The sequence below is a fragment of the Phycomyces blakesleeanus genome, assembly GCF_001638985.1.
Source record: "Phycomyces blakesleeanus NRRL 1555(-) unplaced genomic scaffold PHYBLscaffold_1, whole genome shotgun sequence".
NCBI lineage: Eukaryota > Fungi > Mucoromycota > Mucoromycetes > Mucorales > Phycomycetaceae > Phycomyces > Phycomyces blakesleeanus.
The window spans coordinates 4,320,367-4,344,874 of NW_017265134.1; the positions used below are offsets into that span (position 1 = coordinate 4,320,367).

The 24,508-nt window shown below is 34.9% G+C and overlaps 10 protein-coding genes across 10 annotated transcripts; 7 read left to right on the forward strand and 3 right to left on the reverse strand.

The window, feature by feature from the left end:
- Window positions 1-1,444: 1,444 nt before the first annotated feature.
- Window positions 1,445-2,308, reverse strand: PHYBLDRAFT_139078 (hypothetical protein; the record flags this gene model as incomplete). The annotated part of the gene is made up of 1 exon (XM_018430155.1): window positions 1,445-2,308. The coding sequence occupies one exon, from the start codon at window positions 2,306-2,308 to the stop codon at window positions 1,445-1,447; it is 864 nt and encodes a 287-aa protein (XP_018299575.1).
- A 40-nt stretch (window positions 2,309-2,348) lies between these two features.
- Window positions 2,349-2,780, reverse strand: PHYBLDRAFT_139079 (hypothetical protein; the record flags this gene model as incomplete). Its single annotated transcript, XM_018430156.1, has 1 exon — window positions 2,349-2,780. One exon carries the CDS (start codon window positions 2,778-2,780, stop codon window positions 2,349-2,351), a length of 432 nt encoding a protein of 143 aa, XP_018299576.1.
- Window positions 2,781-2,968: 188 nt separating this feature from the next.
- PHYBLDRAFT_73424 (hypothetical protein) lies at window positions 2,969-4,333 on the forward strand (the record flags this gene model as incomplete). The annotated part of the gene is made up of 4 exons (XM_018442853.1): window positions 2,969-3,035; window positions 3,501-3,580; window positions 3,950-4,064; window positions 4,251-4,333. 4 exons carry the CDS (start codon window positions 2,969-2,971, stop codon window positions 4,331-4,333), a joined length of 345 nt encoding a protein of 114 aa, XP_018299577.1.
- A 213-nt stretch (window positions 4,334-4,546) lies between these two features.
- On the forward strand, window positions 4,547-5,077 carry PHYBLDRAFT_139080 (hypothetical protein; the record flags this gene model as incomplete). Its single annotated transcript, XM_018430157.1, has 1 exon — window positions 4,547-5,077. The coding sequence occupies one exon, from the start codon at window positions 4,547-4,549 to the stop codon at window positions 5,075-5,077; it is 531 nt and encodes a 176-aa protein (XP_018299578.1).
- A 1,272-nt stretch (window positions 5,078-6,349) lies between these two features.
- On the forward strand, window positions 6,350-7,778 carry PHYBLDRAFT_73426 (hypothetical protein; the record flags this gene model as incomplete). The annotated part of the gene is made up of 3 exons (XM_018442854.1): window positions 6,350-6,473; window positions 6,663-6,850; window positions 7,143-7,778. 3 exons carry the CDS (start codon window positions 6,350-6,352, stop codon window positions 7,776-7,778), a joined length of 948 nt encoding a protein of 315 aa, XP_018299579.1.
- Window positions 7,779-8,096: 318 nt separating this feature from the next.
- Window positions 8,097-9,098, forward strand: PHYBLDRAFT_73427 (hypothetical protein; the record flags this gene model as incomplete). The annotated part of the gene is made up of 2 exons (XM_018442855.1): window positions 8,097-8,282; window positions 8,382-9,098. The coding sequence occupies 2 exons, from the start codon at window positions 8,097-8,099 to the stop codon at window positions 9,096-9,098; spliced, it is 903 nt and encodes a 300-aa protein (XP_018299580.1).
- Window positions 9,099-10,064: 966 nt separating this feature from the next.
- PHYBLDRAFT_139082 (hypothetical protein) lies at window positions 10,065-10,766 on the forward strand (the record flags this gene model as incomplete). The annotated part of the gene is made up of 1 exon (XM_018430158.1): window positions 10,065-10,766. The coding sequence occupies one exon, from the start codon at window positions 10,065-10,067 to the stop codon at window positions 10,764-10,766; it is 702 nt and encodes a 233-aa protein (XP_018299581.1).
- A 54-nt stretch (window positions 10,767-10,820) lies between these two features.
- PHYBLDRAFT_139083 (hypothetical protein) lies at window positions 10,821-13,361 on the forward strand (the record flags this gene model as incomplete). Its single annotated transcript, XM_018430159.1, has 6 exons — window positions 10,821-11,058; window positions 11,228-12,090; window positions 12,157-12,235; window positions 12,299-12,358; window positions 12,436-12,480; window positions 12,547-13,361. 6 exons carry the CDS (start codon window positions 10,821-10,823, stop codon window positions 13,359-13,361), a joined length of 2,100 nt encoding a protein of 699 aa, XP_018299582.1.
- Window positions 13,362-16,177: 2,816 nt separating this feature from the next.
- PHYBLDRAFT_73429 (hypothetical protein) lies at window positions 16,178-16,679 on the reverse strand (the record flags this gene model as incomplete). Its single annotated transcript, XM_018442856.1, has 3 exons — window positions 16,178-16,400; window positions 16,437-16,455; window positions 16,514-16,679. The coding sequence occupies 3 exons, from the start codon at window positions 16,677-16,679 to the stop codon at window positions 16,178-16,180; spliced, it is 408 nt and encodes a 135-aa protein (XP_018299583.1).
- Window positions 16,680-22,562: 5,883 nt separating this feature from the next.
- Window positions 22,563-23,872, forward strand: PHYBLDRAFT_139088 (hypothetical protein; the record flags this gene model as incomplete). Its single annotated transcript, XM_018430160.1, has 4 exons — window positions 22,563-22,988; window positions 23,045-23,350; window positions 23,438-23,599; window positions 23,702-23,872. 4 exons carry the CDS (start codon window positions 22,563-22,565, stop codon window positions 23,870-23,872), a joined length of 1,065 nt encoding a protein of 354 aa, XP_018299584.1.
- Between the last annotated feature and the right edge of the window lie 636 nt (window positions 23,873-24,508).

The window sequence follows — 24,508 nt, forward strand, 5'->3', positions numbered from 1 at the left end:
GTCTTGTTCGTACTTGCCTGGTTAGTGCGAGACAAGAAATTGGCCTGTGTATTAGACAGTTGTTCTACTGTCTCATAATGTCTGGTGATAGCCTCCATGCGGCCAAGGGGAACTGGAGGCGACTGGAGTGGAGTGGAATTGGGCCTTCTATTGCCTTGTTCATCACCATCGGCCACCAGTATTGGGTCTGGCACTAGGGTGTGACCAGAACAATCTTGGCCCTCTCCTTCGTCATCTTGTGAAGAACCTGGGGTATCAAGCGCCAAGGTGGGTGTGCAAACACGCCCTTCTTCAGCCACTTCTGACGAAAGACGTCTTGGGCCGTGGTGGCAGGGTCTGGTCGGTAGCTCCAAAACTTCTTCAGCTTGGTATTCTCCTGTGAGACGAAGGCATCTATGGTCAGTCGGCCCCATCTCTTGGTAATCTCGCAGAACAGCCGTTTGGGAAGAGCCCACTCGTGAACTGGTTTCTTGGTATGGCTCAGGCAGTCGGCCGTTACATTCGCTATTCCTGCTATATGTGACATGGTCACAGTTATCTTCTGTTCCACTCGCAGATTCCAAATCATCAGTGCCAGTTCCTGAAGTATATGCGATGCTGTATCTCCCCACTTCATGGCATACTTTTTGGCTGTAATATTGTTGCTCTGGATATGCACTGACTTGCCCTGATATCTGTTGGCATGGAGCTGTAGTGCAAAGAGGAAGGTCTTTAGTTCTCTGGCGTTTATTGAGGTGGCCTTCTCTTCTGGTGTCCAGAATCCTGATGTCTGAAGGATCTCGGAGGCGACGCCCCAACCAGAATTGGACGCATCCACCTGGATTGTCAGAGCCTCCTTGTTTGGTGTCAGTTCCTTGACATGCATGCAATTGATTACTTGAGTATTCCGTTGCCACTACTGGAGTTCCTTTATCGCTTCCTGTGACAAGGGACACTGATTCTCCCACCTCTGATATAGGTGTAGGTTCTTTGCTAGATCTCATTGCAAATACCTTATTCGGATCAATGCTCCCCCTATTGCTGGTATCATTGCTGTGAACTTCCCTATTAGGGATGCCAGCTGTCTGCAAGTATGAGTCTTCCGTAGAATCTGCTTGGTCTTGTCTCTCAGATTGACTATCTTTGCTTTGGGCACTGTGAGCTTTATTGTCTTGGTGTTGAACTGAAATCCCAAGAATTCCTGAGTTTGTGTTAGGATCGTCTTGCTCTTCTGCTTGTTGATGCTGAATCCTAAGGACTGTAGATATGTTATGGTCAATTGAGTGTTCTTGTTGGCCTCCTCGATAGTGTTCGATACTAAGCATATGTCATCCAAATAATAGACTAGTTGTATGCCTTGTGCCTGCAGTGGTTCCATGGCAAATCGCATCAATTTTGAGAACATGAAAGGCGTGGCACAGAGACCAAAGGCTAAGGCCTTGAATCGATAAATCTTCTGACGATGTCAGAAACTGAGAAATTGTCTGGAGGCTTTGTGTATGGGGACTACCAAGTATGTGTCCTTCAAGTCGATCTTGGTCATAAATGATCTGGTGGTTACCATATCCCTCAAGGCTGGTACTCCTTTCATTTTGAAATGTTGGAGCTGTACATACGAGTTGATTTTCTGACAGTCCAATATTAGCCTTTTCTTGTCTTTCTCTTGGATCACAAACATCTTGGATAAGTATTGGTCGTTTCCATTGGGCGACTCCTCTATCACCTGGGTCAACAGAAATTTCTGGACCGTCTCATCTAAATCCAATGTTGCTTGTTGTGATATCTTGTGCTGTGGAGTTCTCCAAGGAATTGGGGCCTGTTTGAACAGAATTTGGTATCCCTCCTGGACTACTGCCTGTGGCCAAGTCTGCTTTGTCATCTTCTCCCAGGTGTGTTGAAAATGTTGAAGACGTCCACCTGGGGCAATGCCATCCTCTGGAATCACATAGTGTGCTCCCTCTGATGGGTGCACTAAAATCACCTGTGTGAAGGACAAGTCCTTCAGAGGTTTCCCACTGGCCTGGGTGTGCTGGTGTCTCAGATGCTGGTTGGTTGTGGGGTAGTCGGGGTTTTGACTGGAAGGTACCACGACCTGGTCCTCGTCCACCTCCATTTCCCCTTCCACGCTGGGAAAACCCCAAGTTTTGAAAGCGTTGGGAATTTCCTGGGTCCCCTGCTGCTTGGGTAAGAACTGCTTGTTTGAACTTGGACTTCTTGATGTCGATTGATAGCTGGGCCGGAATGGCCAGCTTCTTGTCTTCGTTTTTGTCGGCATATCGAAGGTGTTCAGGAACTCCAATAGCCTTTTCGAGCCAGATATGTGCTTCATTGTCAATTGCTTGGGCTGAACTGAAGCCGTACACAGCCTGTCAGTGGGCTCGTTTGTCAATGGTCTTCCAGTGCTCATAGGTCATGGAGTCTTCATCTAGGTCGCCAATGATCGTCTGGATTTCTTCAAATAACTTGGAAGTGGCACTTGCCATCATGCGTAACTTTTCTGTATCCTTGTAGCGTCCTTGGATTGCAGATGTTGCAGATACATTGACCTTGTTACATTCTCCAATGTACTGGCGATTGATGAATGTTCTGCGCGTCCATTCATTGTCATAGTTGGTTCTTGTTCGATTGAACGTGTTGCAGAGTTTTCTAAGATTGGCTTTAGATAGCTCTAAATCTTCCAAGATTTCTTTGGGAAGAAGATGGAAGAGGTCAAGCTTTCGCTGCTTGTCTTGTTCCCATTCTTGCTTAAAGGCAAGTAACTCCTGAAGTTCTTCTCTTGAAATTGTTTGTTCATTGGACATAATGATCCTTTGTGTAGCTATAGTTAATATGCCTCGATGCGTGGCTTGAAAGAGATAGAGTAGTATAGAGAGAGAGATATTGAATTTAAACAAAGAATAAAAAGCGTGGCTTAGAAAACCCTAAACCTCATTGAAGGGACAGAGTCTCTAATGGACAATCAGCAGATATCACAACCTTTACTTTATTAATGTGTTCTGTGTCGTTAATGGCATTCAATTATACAACTTGTCAATTGTTACATCCAGAAAACAAAAGTAAATCTTGACAGGCTGTAACTCCTTTCAAATAAATCAATTTAGCCTTATTTTCTTCCCTTTCTTTGTCCTCCCTTAAAAAAGCAACAATGTGTTACAAAAGTCAAACAAGCTGTGGTATACACACCACAATTGAGTGAAGAACAGACCCCACAACCAAACACTGGTTCCTTCTTGCTAATGAACCTGACAAGTTAACAATCTCCGGAACTGTTACACACCAGGCACACGTACACTACACACTCATACAGTGCAAACCAACCATTACACAACAGGGATTCCAATTACAGAGATTCGAATAGTAGCAGATATAAACAATATTATTTTGTCTCTTTAACAAATAACACTCACAGTATCTACTTTTCCTATTATTGAGATACTAACCCATAAACAACTCTGAATACCTCATTTTTTACTGTGAGAGTGCTGTTTATTTAAGAAAGAAGATCATAGCTGTTTATATAGACATTTGGTTCCCTAATTTAAGATCTCCGTTAGTTAATGGTTGGTTATCACTGAAGCAGTGTGAAGTGTATGAGTGCCTGGTGTGTGTTACATTCCTGAGATGTGATCCTGCCAGGTTCATTAGCAATTGTAGTATCTGTTCTGGATTGTGGAGTTTGTATTTCACTCAATTGTGGTGTGTATACCACACAAGCTATGACTCAACCTCATATACTCCATAATATACTGCATTAATATTTGTAAACACAAGTTTTTTTCTCTTGTTGTTTATATTTCAGGATCTATATATAAATATCTGGCTGAGTCTCGTATGCCTTGGGTTACTCAAATGTTTTAATTATATCAATATTTAAACCCAAGGTATCAATTATTTGAAATAGCTCTTCTTGATTTTGTTCATTTTTCATATAAATAGCATTAATATATTTTTCAATATATATTATATATAGCCTTTTGTCTTTTGTTGTTTTATAATTATCATTGTAACTTTGAGAGCCTCAGAACTACCATCTGAAATTCTATCACAAATTGCGGAGCATCTATTGACAAAAGACATACTTGCTGGTTCTATTACTTGCAAGACATGGAGATACATATTTCAATATTATCTTTGGAGAGATATATAGATCGATTCCACCGATACACTCGAGCACACATGCAACATGATTAAACCCTACAATAATACATCCATACCACACGGCTCTATGGTACACAGTATACAAATAGGTAGATATTATATAATACCTGTAGAGCAACAGTATGATTTATTTCAATGTCTTCCAAACTTGGTGCATATCGATCTTGGACATAAAAATCTTAACATTATCAATTGAGAAATGATAAGAATAAACAAGTCATGGATATCCCTAAAAAGCATAGTCCTTCATCATACCAGCTATCAGCAAATACTGACTGCAGATTCCCTCGTTGGACTCATAAGATCATGCCACATGCTCCAGAAATTAGAAATAGCTATAGATAATTTTCGCACGGCTATTACAATTGATTTATAGACCTTTGACACCCTGCACCAAATATTACCACAAATGTCCTACTTCAAGGCGTACTTGGGTGCTGCGAATGAACTTCCATCTACACTGGAGAAGATTCCACATACTCTACCAGCAATTAGCACGACAACCCTTGATATAAAATTTAAAAACTTCTTTGCCTTGTGGCTGTACTACTTTAATTACAAATACCCAAACTTGCAGTTTCTAAGACTAGATATCTCAATTGGATATCATAACTGGTGGCCAGCAGTCCTGACACAAGACGTAACATATACATATCCCTTGAATCCAAATAGACTCCAGCATTTGGAAACACTTGAGCTGATTACTGAAGAAATATCAATGAGAACTCATCTTGTTTTCTGGCAATACATATATCCATTAAAAGCGCCTATCAAAAATTTAAAGTACATTGCGACATCAAGCCACAGTACAGCTCAGCACTATGCAGCAAATGTCAAAAGCTTCTTGCAGTCCTTTTCAGAAACACTCAAAACATTTTCGGTTGAAGGAAAGCTATTTTTTTATATTAAACAATGCCCAGAACTTGAACTATCGTTGTAATCTCTGTTCTTGAAAGATCTTCACATCAAGTCTTGTGGTTTTTCCATTGATCTAGACAATTTATTGCACAAATGTACAGCTCTAAAACGCTTGAGATATTTTGGTGGAAAGTTATTTATTAATTCCAGCAAGACGAGTCAAGATAAAAAAGAATGGCAGTATCATAGATTGGAAATTCAGGGACTATGGCGTATTGTTACAGATACACAAGTCTTTAGTCACCTTTCTTTCAGATGTAAACGTTTGTAATATTTCAATTTGAGCTCTTTGATGATCAGTGGGTCTATTTCAAAGGAAACCAGATGCTTGATCCTCAATATGTCATACACTTTTTTCAAGGTGGTGTGTCTAGCTCACATTAGATATTGTTCACCTTACAAAAGGAGAGATGAAGACCTTGCTACTAATCTAACACTCTTGTCTCAATTGACTGATTCTCTATTATTATCATCACTGTCATTATCATCCTCACTAACAGCAACAAATATAGATCATAAAGAAGTGGATCCAAAATCTCTTGCTGTAGTAACGTATAGAAATATTGCTTAGTTCCACACATTCCTTGATGTTGTGTTTGAAATGTATGTCAGAATAGGTATCAGGCAACTTTTAGAACATGAAGCCAGCACTGCAGTTGAATACTATCAAAGCTTCCAGTCCAACAGAAATAATAAAGCAAGAAGAAGAGACAAACAGTTAGATGGGGATACTCTCATGAAAGATTGGAAAGACAATCTTTGTAAAGGTTATGGCGAGTTGAGACGTGGCCAGGTAGAGAAATACGTTCTTTCTAATTAAGCAAGGCACAATAAATACTTCTGTAGTTACTCGAGTAATAAGGTCTTTTTATGAAAATTAAAAATAATCATGTTATTATATATATATTTAATAAGTAAGTTCGTGATAGAGCAAGATACACTTCCAAATCCAAAATCACTAACAAAATCTTTGATTTCTACCCCAAATAAACCATAAATCAACTTCATTACACTATATCTTCTCAAGATGTTAACAAAATAAAACCAAACATTGTGTTATTATAGAGATAAATATATATTATAAAATAAAAATAAAAAAAGAAGTTTAATATACAGTGTGATTATGGCGAGCTTCTATGATTACTTTAACTTTGTTGGGCATACTTGCAACAGGAGTTCGCAGAACTCCTGAGTCAAGCAGCTCTCATTCCTGAAGAATATAGACCTTTAGCTCTTGCACAGTTAATAGGAATCTCTCTCTCTCTTGAACCTTGGCCTTTAGTGCATGCTTGACATGCTCAATTGGGTTCAAATCTGGACTTTGCAATGGCCAGTAGTCAAATTGTTTAATCTCCCAATGGTTTTTCCATCACGTTGTCTAGGACCCAGTATGACAGCTAGCATTATCTTCTTGGAATGTGAATAAGGTGACATGTTTCTCATTCAATTGTTTGTACCAGAGATTGAAGTCCTTAGACAAACAACAGACATTTATGTCTTGGTCTACTGATTCTTTAGGAAACAATAATAGTCCAAGATCACCAGCCCAGAAACAATCTCACATTATCACAAAATCTTTTCTATACTTTGCTGTTGTTAGCGTATAGTGTATTTTTCTTATAATCAGAAAGAATTATTGGACTCCAATATTTTTTTCAAAAGGCAAAAACTTTGTCGGAAATGTCAATACAAAAAAACCGTTGCTCATGGACATGGAGAAAGTGTTTCTGAAAAGAACTGTGCGAGCAGCTTGTTTGTAGTGACATTTCCAACAAAGTTTTTGACTTTTGAAAAAGTGTGGTGTTCCAATTTAATAGCAGGGGAAGAGAAATATTGAGACTTGAATATACATCTCTGATGGCATCTCAAGGCAGATGTAGAGAATTATATATCCTAAATTAGTAATTACATGTAATATGCGGAGTATAAACCACGTTTTTGGATGTGACAGCTGTCTATCAAGACTGCTCTGAAAACACTTCTTTTACTTTTACCAAAACAAATTCTTAAAAATGGGTTGTAAAAACGCTCACTTTATCCTTACTTCTAAAATGGCTTGAAGAGAGGGCGGAAAATTCTGCACCAAGTCTCCAATTATTACTATTGATACAGAAAAGGAAGCTGGAGAAAAGGAATCTGTTGAAGATCAACCTGTAGAAGAGTATGACTGGGAGCTCTTGGATTTAGATATAGATACAATGATTGCTGTGTACTATAATAGCTTTCTGACATGGAGACCAGACGCAGAAAAAAATTTGCGTAGACTCTACAGAGGAGACTCAAGATCATCGATTATGCACAACAAGAGAAAAATGAAAGAAGAGCTTGAGGCAAATAAAGACAAGAAGGTCAGAACGCTTGCTGATTTTGGTTTCTCAGTTCCTGTTGTACCAGTTTCGCCTGTAACAGAAGCATTAACTGTATACAAGCAATTGAAAGATGAGGAACTTGAAGAGATTCGTGAAGCTTATGAGAAAATCTCTGAGATGATAAAGCCTTCAGTCAGTTCAGATAGCGAGTTGGGCAAGTTTGCTTTGTTTGAAGTAAGCAAACACATTGTTTTGAAAGAGTATTTCCAATGCCTCTTGAACAATTGCAAGAAAATCGAGGCATCTGAAAAAGCAGCAGAGATTTTTAGGACAACACCTTCCAAGTACTGTGGAGACATTGTCCATGGTTGGGCCAAAGAATTTCTTCAGTTTGGCAAAACTTCTGAATATTAACAGGGCAAGCATGCCAAGCAGTCTTCAATTGTAGACGATGAAGACCTTAAAAAGAAAGCAATCGTTTGGCTTTCTGCTCAAAAAGCAGAAAGACAAACTGTTGTGGATTTGAAAAAGTATCTCAATAAAATGCTTTTTTCATCATGCCTTGGTGTAAAAGGCAACGTCGCCATAAGCACAGCATGGAAATGCATGAGTGCTTGGGAGTACGTTCACCGCAAGAACAACCAGAACGTATATTACAATGGACATGAAAGACGAGACGTTGTTCAGTATTGCCATGCTTGGGCAATGCGAATGATGAGATACAAATAATGTATGTCAGACTTTACTGGGGAAGATGAAGAAATTGAGATGACCTCTCTTCTTTTGGAGAACCAGAAGAAGCTGGTTATGGTGACCCATGACAAGTCCACCTTTTATGCCCATGATGGAAAGGTGGACATGTGGCTTGAGGAAGGTGAAAGCTACATCCGCAAAAAAGGTCAGGGAAGATCTCTGATGGTCAGCGAGTTCCAGTGTGCTTGTCATGGCACTATGTGAGCGAAGGAATGGGTCTCCTGCAGAATATTTAACATTGAGGCAGCATATGACGGTTACTAGACATGTGAAGACATGCTTGACCAGCTGAAGAACCATGCTATCCCTCTGTTCGAAAGCTTGCATGAGGGATGCACTGGTGTCTTTATTTTTGACCAAAGCAGCAACCACAAAGCATATGTCACAGATGCCTTGGTTGCCACCCACATGGTTCTAAAGCCAAAGGTCGTTTTTGAAAATGACAAGTTCATTTTCAAAGATACAACGTTTTTGAGGGATGGACATATCATCTCTCAATCGTTTTATGAGACAGTCTTTGAAGCTGGAAGGAAAGGAAAGGGGCTGGTGGAGAAGAGACAGTTTGTTGGCGTCCAGCGGATCCTTCAGAAGTGTGGACTGTGGATGGAACTGGATTCATCCAATCTTTCTAGAAGATGGAGAATGGACTGCAATGGAGAAGAAACAGAGAACCACTGTTACTGTGCCTGCCACCTCTTGGCCTCTCAGCCCGACTTTTCTGGACAGAAGACAGCTCTTCAAGAGGTGGTGGAAGAGGCGGGTCACATATTTGAGCTGTACCCCAAGTTCCATTGTGAATGCAATTGGATCGAGTGTTACTGGGGTGCAGCCAAATGTGTGGCTCGCCTAAACTGCGATTATTCTTTCAAGTTGTTAGAAAAGAATCTCCCGTCTTTCTTGGACAGTGCCTCTCCTGTGGCTGGTTCTCCTTCCATGATCAGGAGATTTTATAAAAAGACTTGGGGATATATTGAAGCTTAGAGCAAGTTTTTGGATGCTAAGGATGCTGATGCTGAGGTGAAGAAATTCACCTCAAGAATCAGTAAATCTCACCGCAGCATTAGTATGGTGATCCAGACACTCGGATATTGGATTTATCACATATAAGAACATATTCATATTAGGATAGCATAGTAGCTATCATCTTGTCAGTATAAAATATATATAAACAATTAAGTAATCAGCCCAATAATTATTACAGTTAGTATTGTAGATAATATCTTAAGGATTGTTAAGATAATTATATCATACTGCTGGGTAAACTGTGTCAGATTGATATGGAGCTAATTTAGTAGGAAGTCCTAAAGCTCTAGTATAAAAGAGAAAAGAATAGCTAAGAGCTAAAGAAGTATGATTTATGACTTGATGTCATAATTGTAACACCGACACAAGTTAAGCAGTAAATACACTCTAATAACCAAATATAGTAAAGGAAGAAAGCCTTAAGAAACTAAGATGTAATGACAAGAGCAGATTGTGTTGTCTTATAAAAAGAGACACTTTTTATTTATGAATAAAGGACAACTTATATACAGTCTCAAAGTATTTCTATACGTCTCTATTATCAAATATTTTATTTTTCTATTGTTTAGTACCTGAAATATCACAATTGGCATCCATGATTAAAAAAACAGCGATCTTAGGGGACAGGGGGTAACAGCACCGCACAAGTTAAGGTGACTGCGAGTCCGAGGCCTGGCTATAAAGTGTCTTGAATAACCTCCCATCCCCATTCTTTATAAGCACACCCCTGTCCACATCATTAGATCATTCCAATTTCACGGGAAAAATAAAAACACCCCCTTTCTTAAAGTCATTAACATTTAGTTGTAAGAATAAAAAATAATATTTCCAAATAACAAGATATGATGCCTTTTTTACGTTATGTACATTGCATACATGAATCAATAAAAATACTTATATAACTACAGTGCTCTTTTATTAAATATGAACATCAACTTTAATACCCCTATTGAGAAGATGTACTTGCTTAAAACAACTCTCTCATTCCCCAAGAATGGTTATCCTGACAAGCAGAGTGTTCTTCAAGCCATAAATGATTACGCCCTTTCTAATAACTTCACCGTTAAGATTAAAGATGGAAAATTTCCTATTCTTCACACTGCTTGTTCAAAGGCTGGTGTTTATTGTGACAAGCGCAATATAAGTGATGAGAAAAGAAAGAAGATGCCCAACTCTTCTCTTACTGGATGCCCCTATCTCTTAAGATTTTCTTATAAGAAGAAGAGCAAAAGATATCTTCCTTTGCATGCCTATGGGGAAAACGAACATTGCCGCAACCACCCTGTCACCCCTGAGAATTTGGCTTCTTCTCACCAAGGAAGAATGTCTCTTTTGACTGCTGAAGATGCTACTATTGCAAAGACAATGTTGGAGAATCACGCCAAGTCCCGTGATGTTCAGAAGGCAACAAGTGACAAGGTGACAGGAATGAGAAAGCTGAGGATCAGCAATATCAACAATCTCAAGTACAGTGCTACTTGTGGTGATGATGAGTCTGCCCATGGCGCTACTGAGCTCATCAGAACAATGGAAGCAAAGGGATTTTCCGTTCTCTACGAGTTTAATGAGAGAAATAGACTCACTCATATATTTTTTATGAACAATATAATGATCAAGAGAGCTTGACGTTTCCCCGATGTCTTTATTGTGGATGTTACATACAAGACAAACTGCGCGAAGATGCCATTGGTTTGCGTAGAGGGCGTCAGTAACCTAGGTGGAGAAAGGTTGAAGAGCTTTCCTGTGGCCTTTGCATGGGTAGCCGATGAGACAGAGAAGAGCTATGTTTGGTTTGTGAAGTCTCTGAAAGCAATTGTTTTGGTGGGAGTTGATAAAGCCCCTATATTTGTTACAGAAAAAAGTAAAGCATTGATGAATGTGCTTGATTCCGAGTTCCCCTTGACCAAGAAGCTTCTGTGTGATTGGCATATGATCAACAACATTGCCAAAATGGCGAAAAAAAACAATGAAACCAGGAAAAGAAAAAGAGTTGTGCACACATTTAGTCAACCAAATGATCTTCGGAGATAAACGTGATGTCTTTGATGAAAAGCTTGAGCTTTTCAAATTGCTGTCATCTTGAAAAGATTTCCAAAGTAAAGAGCAGCTGGAAGACAATAATGATGATTCTACGAAGGTTGTAGAAAAAAGAACTCTGGAAAAGTACTTTGAAGATGAGTGGATGCCGTGCAAGGAAAAGTGGACTGACTACCTCACTAGTCAATTAAAACATTTTGACTGTGTGACAACACAACGTGTCGAGAGTGGCCATAATGCTCTGAAAAGAAAAATCTTGGCTCTTCAGTCATTGAACTCTTCATTTGAGCAAATTTGCTCCTATCTTCTCCAGTTCGAGAGCGACTATCAGAACCTTGAGTTGAATGAGGCAACTATCACAGATGCCAGAATATACCATGAATCTCGCCTCCGTGGATTGATTCACCACGTCTCCAGAATTGGTTTGATTACTATTTGTGCTGAGCTTCTAGAAGAGGTTGTACCTGGTAAGCTTTGCAATTGCAGAGTAAAAGTGGTGTTTGGTCTTCCTTGTCGCCATGATCTGCCAAGAGATCGTATGTTGCTATTATCAGACATTCCTGAAAGATGGATTCTGTCTTCTTCTTTGGGTGAACGTTTGAAGCAACTGGAATGTGACGTTTCTCTACAGAAAATCGACATTGAAAAACCTGCCCCATGGGTAAAATGTATAACAAAGCTTGAACAATTGTTTCATCAGTGTGAAGGGAATCAAAAAGTCCAGAATCTTATGGCAATGGTTGATGAACTTGTTGACAATGCTGGTGAAATAATTGACCATCCAAATGTTGTATTTCCTTTGGCAAGTAAGGTTAAAGCTCCTGGAAGACCTAAGCACGTCAAAAGGAAAACTGCTCTCCCAAAGGACTTTGTTCATCACAAGCACAGACATCTCCTTATGCAAAAAAACAAAGTAAGCATGCAACATACACAAATATGATTTCACAATCTAATACATATTTATTCTTTATTTCTTTAGAATGATATCAGAAGTATTTTAAAAGAAGGACTTAAAGAAGTGATGAAGGAGTTCTTAGAGGAGGAGCCTCTCAAAAAAAGTAATTTATAATTGTTTTTTTTTATGAAATTACAATGTAATATCTAATGCTTACTATTTCTAGTCATAAAAGAAATAAAAAAAGAAACCCAATTCGCTGAAAAACAAGAGCCTCTTGAAGAAGGTAATTTTTGATAACTTATAAATGAATCACAAAATATTTTGTATGGTTTGCTCACACATTGCATGTTTTCTCTATAGCTAAAACAACCAATTTTGCTAAAAAGCAAGAGCCTCTCAAAGAAGGTAACCAATAAGATATTTTACTAAAATTAAATGCTAAATGTTACATTGTTTTTTGTTTCTTCTTAGTTGAAAAATATTCCTCTGGAATTAAAAGACCTAAACATCTCCAAGACGACTACTGGTACAATTTGCCTAGTCCAAAAAAACAAAACAAAAATGTGTATGTCTTTGCTCTGCCTGCTCAAATCGACCAAGCTGCCATTTTGTTGATGTTTAACCCCAAGTCCAATGGTTGGTGCAGTTTCCGTGTATTTGCACACCTGAAAGAGGGTGGAGAAGATCAGTTTCCTTTGGTGAAGAAAAAGATGTTGGCCACGATGGCAACCCACGGTAAACTTTACGAGCACAACTTTGGCATGGATGTTGCCGAAGTGACAGAGGTCATTGCCTTTGGCTCTGAGATTGATCCTGCTCTTGGGGAAAATATCCCATCTTGCCCTTCCTCTATGTGGTTCTCTGCACCAGACTGTGCTCAGATAATAGCTGACACCTATAATGAGCCTGTTTGTGTGTACTCGGATGATCAGAGCGTCTTGCCTGTAACTTTTCTTCCCCTCCATGATCGGAAGCCTCTCAAAAGAAAGTCATTGCCAATAATCTTGCACCATGTACATGGGTGCCACTGGACAACAATTAAAGTGAAGCCTCATGTACATTGGTTCTGGCCTGAGGTAAATGCGCTGTATTTTGATGCTATCCATAAAGGGAGTATCATTGACTGCTTTTCCACAAGTTGGAATCATTGGGGTCAGTTCCCAAAGAAGAAGTCTTATCTTTTACCCTCTATTACTACAACTACTACAATTACTACTACTGCCACTAACTCTCCTACAAATTCTTCTGTAAATTCTTCCAATATTATTGACCTCACACATATATAACTTATCTATCTTTCTATCTTTTAATATACTTTACTCCTATTTTTTTCATTAATTTTTTAACAAACACAATTGCACCCAGTCTGTCTTTAATTTTAATGTTACATGTAAAACCCAGATACAAATATTATTGGCATCCAACTAATTGGAAGACTATATAATTGGCTTTTATTTTTTGGATTACAAAGTCTGTGCATTTATAAGCAATCTGATTAAGATCTTCATCCAATCACAGATGTGAATTTTACCATAAAAGATGTAAAACAGAAACAATACATAGCTTTTGATAGATTTCTATCTTAATTCGAGTACTAAAGCTTGGATATTTTGCCATATTGCTGAAAAAATACGTATATTTTTATATCCAAAATTTGACGTTAATTTATTATGTTTTGGTTGAATAAACAAGCAAAATATATACTTTTTTTCACGTTTTTAACCATTTGAGATAAATTGTTTTTGCTAATAAATATCTTTTCTACATAATAATATGGTCTAAAACTTTTACTGAAACGTTTTTTTACTATTTTCTATTGATATAAAGCATTTGCAAGTGATTTTTACTAATATTTTCAAATTGTTGTTTTTTTGTTCAATCTTTCACAAATAAAATGTACAAAACTTTTGTAATTCACTCATTAAACGTGATTCAAAAAAAATTACAAAACAAACAAATACTCACTTTATGCAAAAAAAATCAACAAAACCAATCATTTTACTCTCATATTTCTATCTATTTTTTTGAACTAGCTATGAATTTTTTAAAAATAAATAAAAATGAAAATGAAAAGTTATGGACAAATGTTCTTCTACTTTTACATGATTTTTCTTAGTGAATAAAGACAAGTGATTATACTGGATGGGGACAGGGGAGTGACTGTTTTTTGGGGGACAGGGTGTTACACACAGAAACAATGGATGTCTGCCGGACAAGTTAAAAGTAGTCACACCTCTAATTATCTGCCAGAATACTCACTATAAACTTGTGTAACACCCTGTCCCCTAAGATTTACATTAAAAAAAATAAAAAAATAAAAATTTATAATTTATAATATAAAATGCTGTGCCTATGTATAAGTTTTAATATTTCAGTTTTTTTTTCAAAAACTAGCGGACATTTAATACTGGTTTTTTATCGGTGTTTTAAATGAAAAAATTGACACAAATCCTAAAATTTCTGATTTTAATAAAAATATACTATATTATATTTTTTTACTGATTTAATAAATAATTCAAAAATCAAAATTATTCATTGATAAATTTTTATTTATTGCATCTGCAGAATTCAGATCATAAACCAATTGTCTTAGAAATTTATAACTTAAGTCAAATATTAATCTGAATTAATATTAATAGGTAGTTAATATAAAGAGCAAATAAATGTTTTTAAGTTATTACAAATAATATAATATAAAGATGGTTTTCTCAAAATATATTAATAATAAAAAACAAATATTTTGTAATATATGATAATTGTTTCTAAGAAGAAAAATATAGAAATAATATAAAGTATCAATATAAAGTGGTATTTTTAACATATATAAAAACTTCTAATATTCTCATAAAAAATTAAAATTGTATAAAACTTTTTATTATATAACTTTACATATATTTAAGTTTCTTTTATTTATATTTCAATCTAATTTTACCAAAATACTTTAATTAGTTAATTTTAATTAAACTATATATTATACAAATAAAATTGTTTTTTTTAAAATTTACTATCTTCATTTTCTAAGTCCAGTTATTTAAACTAGTATTTTCTGTTTAAAATGTTTTGATTAAGTAGATAGTCTTGTTAAAAGTGCTAAACTACTGATCTAAAAAAAAGAACAAATCATATCTTACATAGCTTTCCTGACATATTCTGCTCATATTTTTTTTATAATATATTAAATAAATAAGTTGTATTCCTATAAAAGTATATTTACATTATCTACAATTTATATACAATATAAAAATTTATACATACATATATTATCTATGAGATTTATTTTATTTAATATTAATAAATAATAAAACTCTTATAAATTGAAGTTGAAACAAATCATCCAAATTTTAAAATAATTTTGATTCTAAAAAAGATAACTTTGGGTTCATTTCAGATGTTGATTTTCAAATACAGCACCTTATAAACATCTCTATTTTTCTGTCGAGTTCAAAATATTTAAAAATATTATATAATTTAGCTGAAAAAGTTTTCAAATTATTAACATATAAATAATAATAATATTAATACTATTATCTAAAGTTGCTTTATATTATTTATGTAATATATATTGTTATATCTTATATAATTGTCTATTAAAATAGAATATGTAGAAAATAAGATACATAAATATTAAATAGATAACTACTATACATTATAGCTTATTTTTTAAGCTATTAAAAATTAAAATAGAAAACTAATCATAAAATCAAATATCTTAGTTACTATTTTGTATCAGTTAAATAAGAGTGTAAATAATATATTAAAGATATATTAGAGCATCTTCAGCAGTAACTTTTATCCAGACTTTTATACCGCATTTGGACTTTTATCTAAAAGTTAATTTCTCAGCAGTTTCTTTTATTTTATTTTATGAAAAATTTATAGTCCTAAATTTTATCTAGCTGCTGTATTTGACAGGGATTTAAAAGTTTTATCTTTTCCTTTCTTCACTCCGAGTCTCTTTTTTTCTAAAAAAATTTTTAATTCAAACATGAATAATCCCAACACCACCAATGTTCCTGAAATTAATACTCTTACTATCAGAGCACCTAGGGCTACCCCCAAGGCCCCTAGATCTTTCAACTAAACTCCCCTTGAGAACCGTACCTTATGCTCTGTATTCATTTGAGCTTTGGAGGATGTAATCACTGGCGACTTTTTCAGCAACGTCTTGAGTCAATATCTCTTGATATTTGAGGAAAGCCGCGTTGATCCTCCAGTTATTTGCAGCCCATCCTAGATCAATTCTTGCTGGAATGTGATACAAGCTGCAGTCATGAAGTTTGTTGGGGTATTGGAAGACACCCTTGCTGTTAACTAGAGCGGTGCCACTATTGAAGATAAGATAATGCAAAAACATTAGTTACAATAACTGGATACAGTAGACTAATTTATGTTAACAGTATCAAAAAGCGCTCCAAGTCTATGAAAAGGAGCACCTAACTGGCAAAAAGTTCATCTATGATGATTGCTATAAAATCTTGAAGTAGGAACCCAAGTGGAAGTCCATTTTGGCTACTAAAGCCAAAACTACCACAGGTAGTATAATCAACAGTGCAAATGCCACTGTCTCTTCTATGACCAAGGTGAGTAGAGTGGATGATTACCATCCAGAGGGCCGTAAGGCCAGTAAGAGAAAGGTTATGAAAGGGCAGTGTCTGTCAAATGTCGTTGAGGAACAACTTGAAGGTTTCAGAGAGCTTATAGATAAGCAACAGAAAATAATGGAGAAGAACAAAAGATTCGAAAGATTGCTCTTTCGTTGCTCTCAAGATTATGAGATAATCTTAGCTGACAAATCTTTGTACAAAAATGCCAATGTTTTGGCCTTTATTGCTGCACGTAAGCAAAAGGCTATAGATCATGTAGACTCTGGCATCTATGACAAGATAGATGAAGAAGAGAGTGCTCTGGAAGAAGAACAAAATGAATAAAATATATGTTTATCTCTAAATATTTGTTATTTTTAAAGGCTTTACAATGGGAATTTTATTCATTGCCTTTGATGTCCCAGTGGTGGTTTATCAGGTCTTGTCTTAACTGAAGAGACAAATCTTTGTTCCTGATTTCTCTCCGTCTTTCAAAGAAAGCATTGAAGACATCAATGTCTGTGTCTCTGCTGATTGTTGCAATGTCTTCCAGGTGGTAAGGAGACAGATTCTCTAGCCCGTACACCCCACGTTCATCTTCTACTATCATATTATGCATGATAACACATGCATGCATTACCTCAGTAATATTTCTTACTCTCCAAAGTCTTGCAAGATGGCTCAAGATAGCAAATCGAGTTTGCAACACACCAAAAGCTCTTTCCACATCTTTTCTACAGGCTTCCTGTTGGGTGCGAAAGTACTATTACAATTATATATATTTAGCAGAGTATATATGCATTTTCTATTGTTTATTCACGTTTTCCTTTATTGTGGTAGCCTGTTTCAATGCTGCCACAAGGTTGCCATAGCTGAGATATATATCATCAACAAGGTAATATCTCATATTATATATATTGTTGTTGATAACAAAATGTATATTATGAGTGGCTCCTTGGGTGTATCGCCTGAACAAGGGAGACCTATCCAAAACATTGATGTCGTTGAGTGTTTCAGGAAGGCCAAAGAAGCAATGCCAGATCCAAAGATCACAAGACGCAACAGCTTTGAGGATCATCGTTGGCACCTTCTCTTTACTCTTTTACTGTCAATGGTAGGCCGTCTGACAGTTCTTCCATGTCCAGTGCATGCAGTCAAGCAAGCCAAGCATTCTGGGGAACCTGCGTTTCTCTCCGTCTTTGTACAGTCTCCCTACATCTGCAGGCATAGAAGTATGGAGGTACTCTTCGCCAAAGACTTCACACACTCCTTGGCAGAAATGGTGGAGGCTCTCCAGGATAGTGCTCTCACCCATTCTCAAGTACTCATCAAGAGAATCAGCAGATATTGCAGTGGAGAGCATTCGCATTGCAGCTGTTGTCTTTTGCAAGGAATGGAGTCCAGGCTTTCCTGCTGCATTTTTCTTTTGTATGAAGTACTGGTCGTGTTTTTCCATAGCTTTGTTGATTCTAAGGAATAACCCTTTTCTCATTCTAAAACGATGGCAAAATTTGGCTTCGTATACCAAGTGTGGTATTTCAGATATGAAACAATAGAAAAATAATAAATTTGATAATAGAGACATATAGAAATACTTTGAGACTGTATATAAGTTGTCTTTATTCATAAATAAAAAGTGTTTCTTTTTATAAGAAAACACAATCTGCTCTTGTCATTACGTCTTAGTTTCTTAAGGCTTTCTTCCTTTACTATATTTGGTTATTAGAGTGTATTTACTGCTTAACTAGTGTTGGTGTTACAATTATGACATCAAGTCATAAAGCGTACTTCTTTAGCTCTTAGCTATTCTTTTCTCTTTTATACTAGAGCTTTAGGACTTCCTACTAAATTAGCTCCATATCGATCTGACACAGTTTACCCAGCAGTATGATATAATTATCTTAACAATCTTTAAAATATTATCTACAGTACTAACTGTAATAATTATTGGGCTGATTACTTAATGGTTTATATATATTTTATACTGACAAGATAATAGCTACTACGCTATCTCAATATGAATATGTTTTTATATGTAATAAATCCAACATCCGAGTGGCTGGACTACCACACCAAGCCTTCACCAGAAAAGTAATTGCTCATTAGTCTTTCGTACCCAGCCAAGTAATCTCAGTCAATAGTCAAACACCCAATTACAGAACCTCTTCTGATTGTCGACTTGTCAAAGTTTAGAGCTGCCTCTCCCACAACCTTCATACATTTTCCAACAATGTACTCATACAGATTGACTTCTTCTTCTTCTTCTTCTTCTCTGCACTGCTTTAAGTATTTTTCGAGTTGCTTTTTAGTGTTCATTGTGATTTAAGGGGGGAAAGGAACTCCGCTCAAAATTTACTTAAAAGTTAGAGAAAAAATTAACTGCTGGGCGAGGTGGCTTTTTTTTATGTAAAAGTGACAATTTTTGATCCCAGATAAAATAAAAGTTAGCCGACTGCTAAAGATGCTTTTATATAGAATAAAAAAACCAATATTATATAATATTCTTATACTATTATTTTAAATAAATATATAAATATAATATCTACATTAATACATAAAGCAAATATTAAAAAAAACTAATTTTTTGTAAAACCAGATAAATAAAATTTCAAAATACTTCTTATTAATGCAGTCAGTTTCTTTTAATAATTGATATATAAATTAAATAACAAATAAATTTTACAATAAGTGTTAATTTAGTTTTAAAAAAATAAAAAAAATTGAGAAGCTGTCTCATATAATCTGTATATATATATCATTAATATATATAACAAAAATTTTATGCTTAAGAAACTTAAAAAATATCAAATATAAAAAGTATTATTTCTTATTAACTCTTTTTATATACTTGAATTTTAGTATAAAAAAATATCAAACATGTTTTTATTGATATTTTATTTTTGTATTTATTAAAAAGACATATATAATATACATATTTGAAAAGAATTTACTTTAAAAAATAAAATAATAGTTTCTGTATATTATATTTGTATATAGAAAGGTGGAACAATAAGTACTTTGAGACTCTTTTTTATTGTGTTTATTAAAAGTTCAAGTCAAATCGAATTGTCTTAATAAAAGTTATTTTATCTATGATATTTATATTTATTGAGATATATCCAGTCACCCTGGATATGAGTCATTGTAACGGCTTTGCAATAATAGTTTAAGTACTTCTTGAAGATGATCCAATAATGGATCTGACACATTGCTCTTATGTTTCAGATAGGACTTCATATTGGATAATCATTTATAATGACCTCTTTGACAGGTACTTCTGTCTGGGTTTGTATATGATATCGGATATTAAAGTATCCCACATATAACACTGTATACAAATAAATATATATAAAATATATTTATAATTTTTTAAAGTAACTTTTATCAACTTACATTATATATATTAAAAATAAAAGAACAGATTTTAAGATTTTTGTTATAAAACTAATTTTCAATCAATAAGAACTCCAATGACAATCACAATACTTTATCACGTTATATCTTTATATATTTTTTGTTTATAAGGAGACATAGTCTCAAAGTTTATTAAGTGAATATCATTGGGATAGTCACAAACTGTGTTTTTGGGGTTTTATATTGTGAGGGCAAAGGTAGCAACATATTTTTATAATTTTTTTTGTTTTTTTTTATTTTAAAATAATTTAATTTTTTTTTGTTTTTAGGGTTTTATGGAGAAGTCAGTTGAAAACAAGTAAAAAGTGAAGCAAGGTTCGAGAGTAGAGGGAAAGAGAGGTGCAGAGAAGTGGTCAATCAAGTGAGAAAAAAGGGAGAGGTGCATGGGGGATGTCAGAAGAGAGACACTGAAAAAATAAAGACAATTAACATATTGTCCAGGTAGTCAGATCATAGTGGATATGTCAGGATTTTTTTTCATCTCAGCAGTTTTTTTCATCAAGTTGAGGGTGTAGTTTTGATGTATTCTATTAGCTTAAATAAAAATAAAATAAAAATAAAATAAAAAATACATTTTGGTTTACTATAAAACCGTATCAAATGAAATATTTGTAGCACTCTTGTTTCCTTTTTTATTTTATAATTCAAAATACATATACTATGTTTCCTTCTATTCAAATGCACAACACTGATTGCCACTGCACCAGATGCAATAATAATGATCAAGGAGTTTCCCGAGTATCGAGACGTACTGCTCAGCGTCATAATACACTGGGGAATTAGATTTCTACACATATGCAATAGTATGGGAAATTCTGAGTGACAGAATAATTAAATTCTGGAATTTGGCATTTATAGATTCCGTTCGCAATATGTTATGTTACCTGTGAGTTGTCCATGTAACTTCTGAACTTATTGAGATGTAAGGTTCTTTTAAACTATTTAATCGCAGAGAGAATAATCAAATTATGGCATCTTTTTTTTGGATGTTATATTAAGTTAAACTTGATTTGAAACAGAGATTCCAATAAAAAAATCTATTTTTGATAGAAAACTGTCTACTGAAATAGTAGAATTCTATTGGATTACTTAACAGAGAAAACTATCTACTGAAATAATAATATTCTATTGGATCATTTAACAGAAGAAACAGGATTTATGTATACTGTCTTCCGAATCTAAACACTTTTATTGGACAATTATGCATGGCTAAACTATAGGATTCACACATGCCATACTACTGCAATACTTCTTGCACTTCATTTCAAATATTTTTATAGGGATTGTTTTGGAAAAATTGTTTTTATTTAAAAAAAAAAGCTTCTTGCTTATAATATGTATGGCTTGACAATATATAGTCTAATCTAATATATAAGCTACTACATAATTAATATAATACCAAACCCTTTCATATATTATAATATATAAATACTTCCAATACGATAGAATTCTAAAAAGAAACGCGTGTTTACGGTATTTCACTAGTAAGAGAAGGCTAAAATATTATTCAATTATATTAGATTATATAAATATTTATTTTTCTTTAATTTAAATAATATGGTTACTTACCAGTACTTTCGTCAGAACCAGGCATAGTGCACATTGACTGTTGTTCTGAAAGGTTTAATAAAATGCATTAGTAAAGATCATGGAATAAATTTTGGCTTTATTACTTACCAAATAAAACCGGTTTTCAAAGACAAGCTATTCAATCAGGTACATAGAAATGTTGGCAGTACTAACAGAGATAGAAAATAAACAAAATTAGATATAAGAATAAAATAAACAAAATTAGATATAAGAATAAAATAAATAAATATATTATTCAGACTTACTGGATAAATTTCTGCTGTTGGTATGTCTTTATGATGAGCTGAGGAGAGAAAAAGAAAATAATTAATAAAGAAACACATACACAATAACCGCGTTTTACCTTTTTGTTCTTGTCCATTAATCAACACGGCAAAGACTTGTAATACTATCAGCAACCACAATAATAATAAAAGAAAAAACATTAAGAATAAATATAACAGTAGAATAATAAAAACAAATTGCTTACCAGGGTGTGAACTTAAATACATCAACCAGAATAAAAGTAAATAAAGTGGAAAAGAAACAGGAAAAAAAGAAATAAGATAAAAATAAAGAAAAAAAAGAAAAAAAAGTGGGCTTTCAATCAGAAGGCAGTTTAGATGAGAATTGACTCTGGTAAAATACAATAGTAATAAAATGAATAGTCCGAAATTATATTGTAACACTAAGTTCTATGTTGAATATTAAAGAAGTTATTCAAGATTATAAAGGATTTTATAGAAAATAATATATAATCCCTTCCTTTTCTCAGCTATTTCATAAATCTACTTTATATTAACTTATTTTGTATATATATCTTTGATTAAACAAAAATAAATATATTTCAACCCATACATTTATTTTATTTTAATAATTTATTAATGTATAAAACTTTAATAAAAATACAATAAAGAAAAAATGCCTTCCAATAGCAGCAGAAAAACAGACCGTAAAGGAAAAGGAAAAGCATCTGCAAGTATATCTACCTCTGCAAACCGTGTTTTGGCTGGCCGTGTTGGACCTCAAGAAATTGCCCCCAGTTTCTCATCCACAACTATCCAAGATCAGCAATACGTGGAAATTGTTGAAATGTTTAACAAAGTAAACAACAGTATCAACGGTGTCAAGGATGACATTGCTGCTGTCAATAGCAACATGACAGCCTTTAAAAACAGGATGGGCGTTGTTGTTGACACGTCTGGAAAGACACATACAGCATTTGCAGACTTTGCAACTGCCTATGCCAACGATCAGACTCGTATAACTAGTCTAGGACCATCTCTGATGCCATCCTATGTTCCCCAGACCTCCCTCAGTGATGCTGAGGTTTCTGTCATTATCTTGGTAATTAATATTAATATATGTTAGTATCAACAACTTATTAAACAACCTGTATTTAGGAAATCTTTGCGGAAAAGTTGTGGGACTGGAAGTTCGAGTCTGACGGCTCTGCTCTTGTTGCTGAGAACGAGAGTAAGAAGAAGTGGAACTTGAATGAGAAGATTAACCACCGCGATAATGTAGCTGTTATCAACTACTTGAAGAGCTACATTAGCGCCCAGACTCGTCTAGCTGGTACTCACCCATGGGTGATAAGTGATAAAATAAAGAACAGGTACAAGCACAGTCATCGTACTTTTCATGAGTCTCCTGAGCAGAAGGCCAAGAAAAACAGCAAGGGGAGAGCAAACAGTCATACTCTTCAGGTTTGTATATACTATATAAAAATTAATTGGTATATTACTATTTTCTCAAGCTACAATCTATATAACCAGATGTCTATCTGACGCAAGTCGACATACATGGACAACTGGGTAGCCATTGATGCTGTAATGGGATATAAGACTGGAAACCCTGTTGAGAAGGCCTATCTCAAACTCTTTCAGAAGGATGCCATGTCTGATGGTGAGTCGGATATTGAGATTGTGGACAATCTTCCACGACGGTGTTTGCATGTGGCTCGCCCCACTTGGAGAAGTGAAGAGATAAATAATATTTAGAATAAATAAATAAGTTTTATAACAAGAAAAATAAAGAACTAATAAAAATAAATACAGTTGAAAAGATTGTTGACAATGGTTGACGACATTAATCGTACCCATCACGTGTCAAATGCGGGTGTGGGAACAAAGCCAAGAATGAACAGATATCTAGCAACATTGTTGCCTTGCTCTGTTCCTGCCACCCTGTCCCAGTCATTGCCTCATTGGGCAATCAACAATGAATAAACATTTTCTTTTTTACTATGTTCTGTTGTAGGGCCAAATAGTAATAATTGAAATTGAATTGATTAAAGGAAATAATAATAATAGAGGATAAATATATAAGTAAGTGTGTGTATGAGAATTAATAGTAAATTTTTTTTGGTAAAGAAATCGCGAGTTTTTTGTTGACGTTTTTTGTAGTTTTGTAATCTACTATTGCAACTGTTAGGAGAATCCGATGTACTGGCAGGATGCTTTGAAAATCTTGCTTGTAGAATTCATTCTGTAACAACTCAACTCCTTCTAATTCTCTTGTTTTGTCCGAAGTGGATTTGAACTATTTGACAAATGCAAATACATGCTGACTACTATGGGGATTTCTACATGTTAGAGAAGAAACAGTTGGCCTAAAATTGTGAACAAAAAGGTACTGAATCTCTCCAACATACGCATGTTCCGACCCAGTTCGTTCAGTGAAATATGCTTGTATGTATGATCAGCAGCCATTCGTGCCAATGCACCCTTTGTAGCTTTGCCCAAGAAGATCAATGGACTTCACCATTTCGATCCAGTCATTGACGAAAGGTGAGTCATCAATTACATCTTTGCAACCTGAGATCTGTGGATTCTTGTACGCAGCTTGATAGTATCCTACAAGAC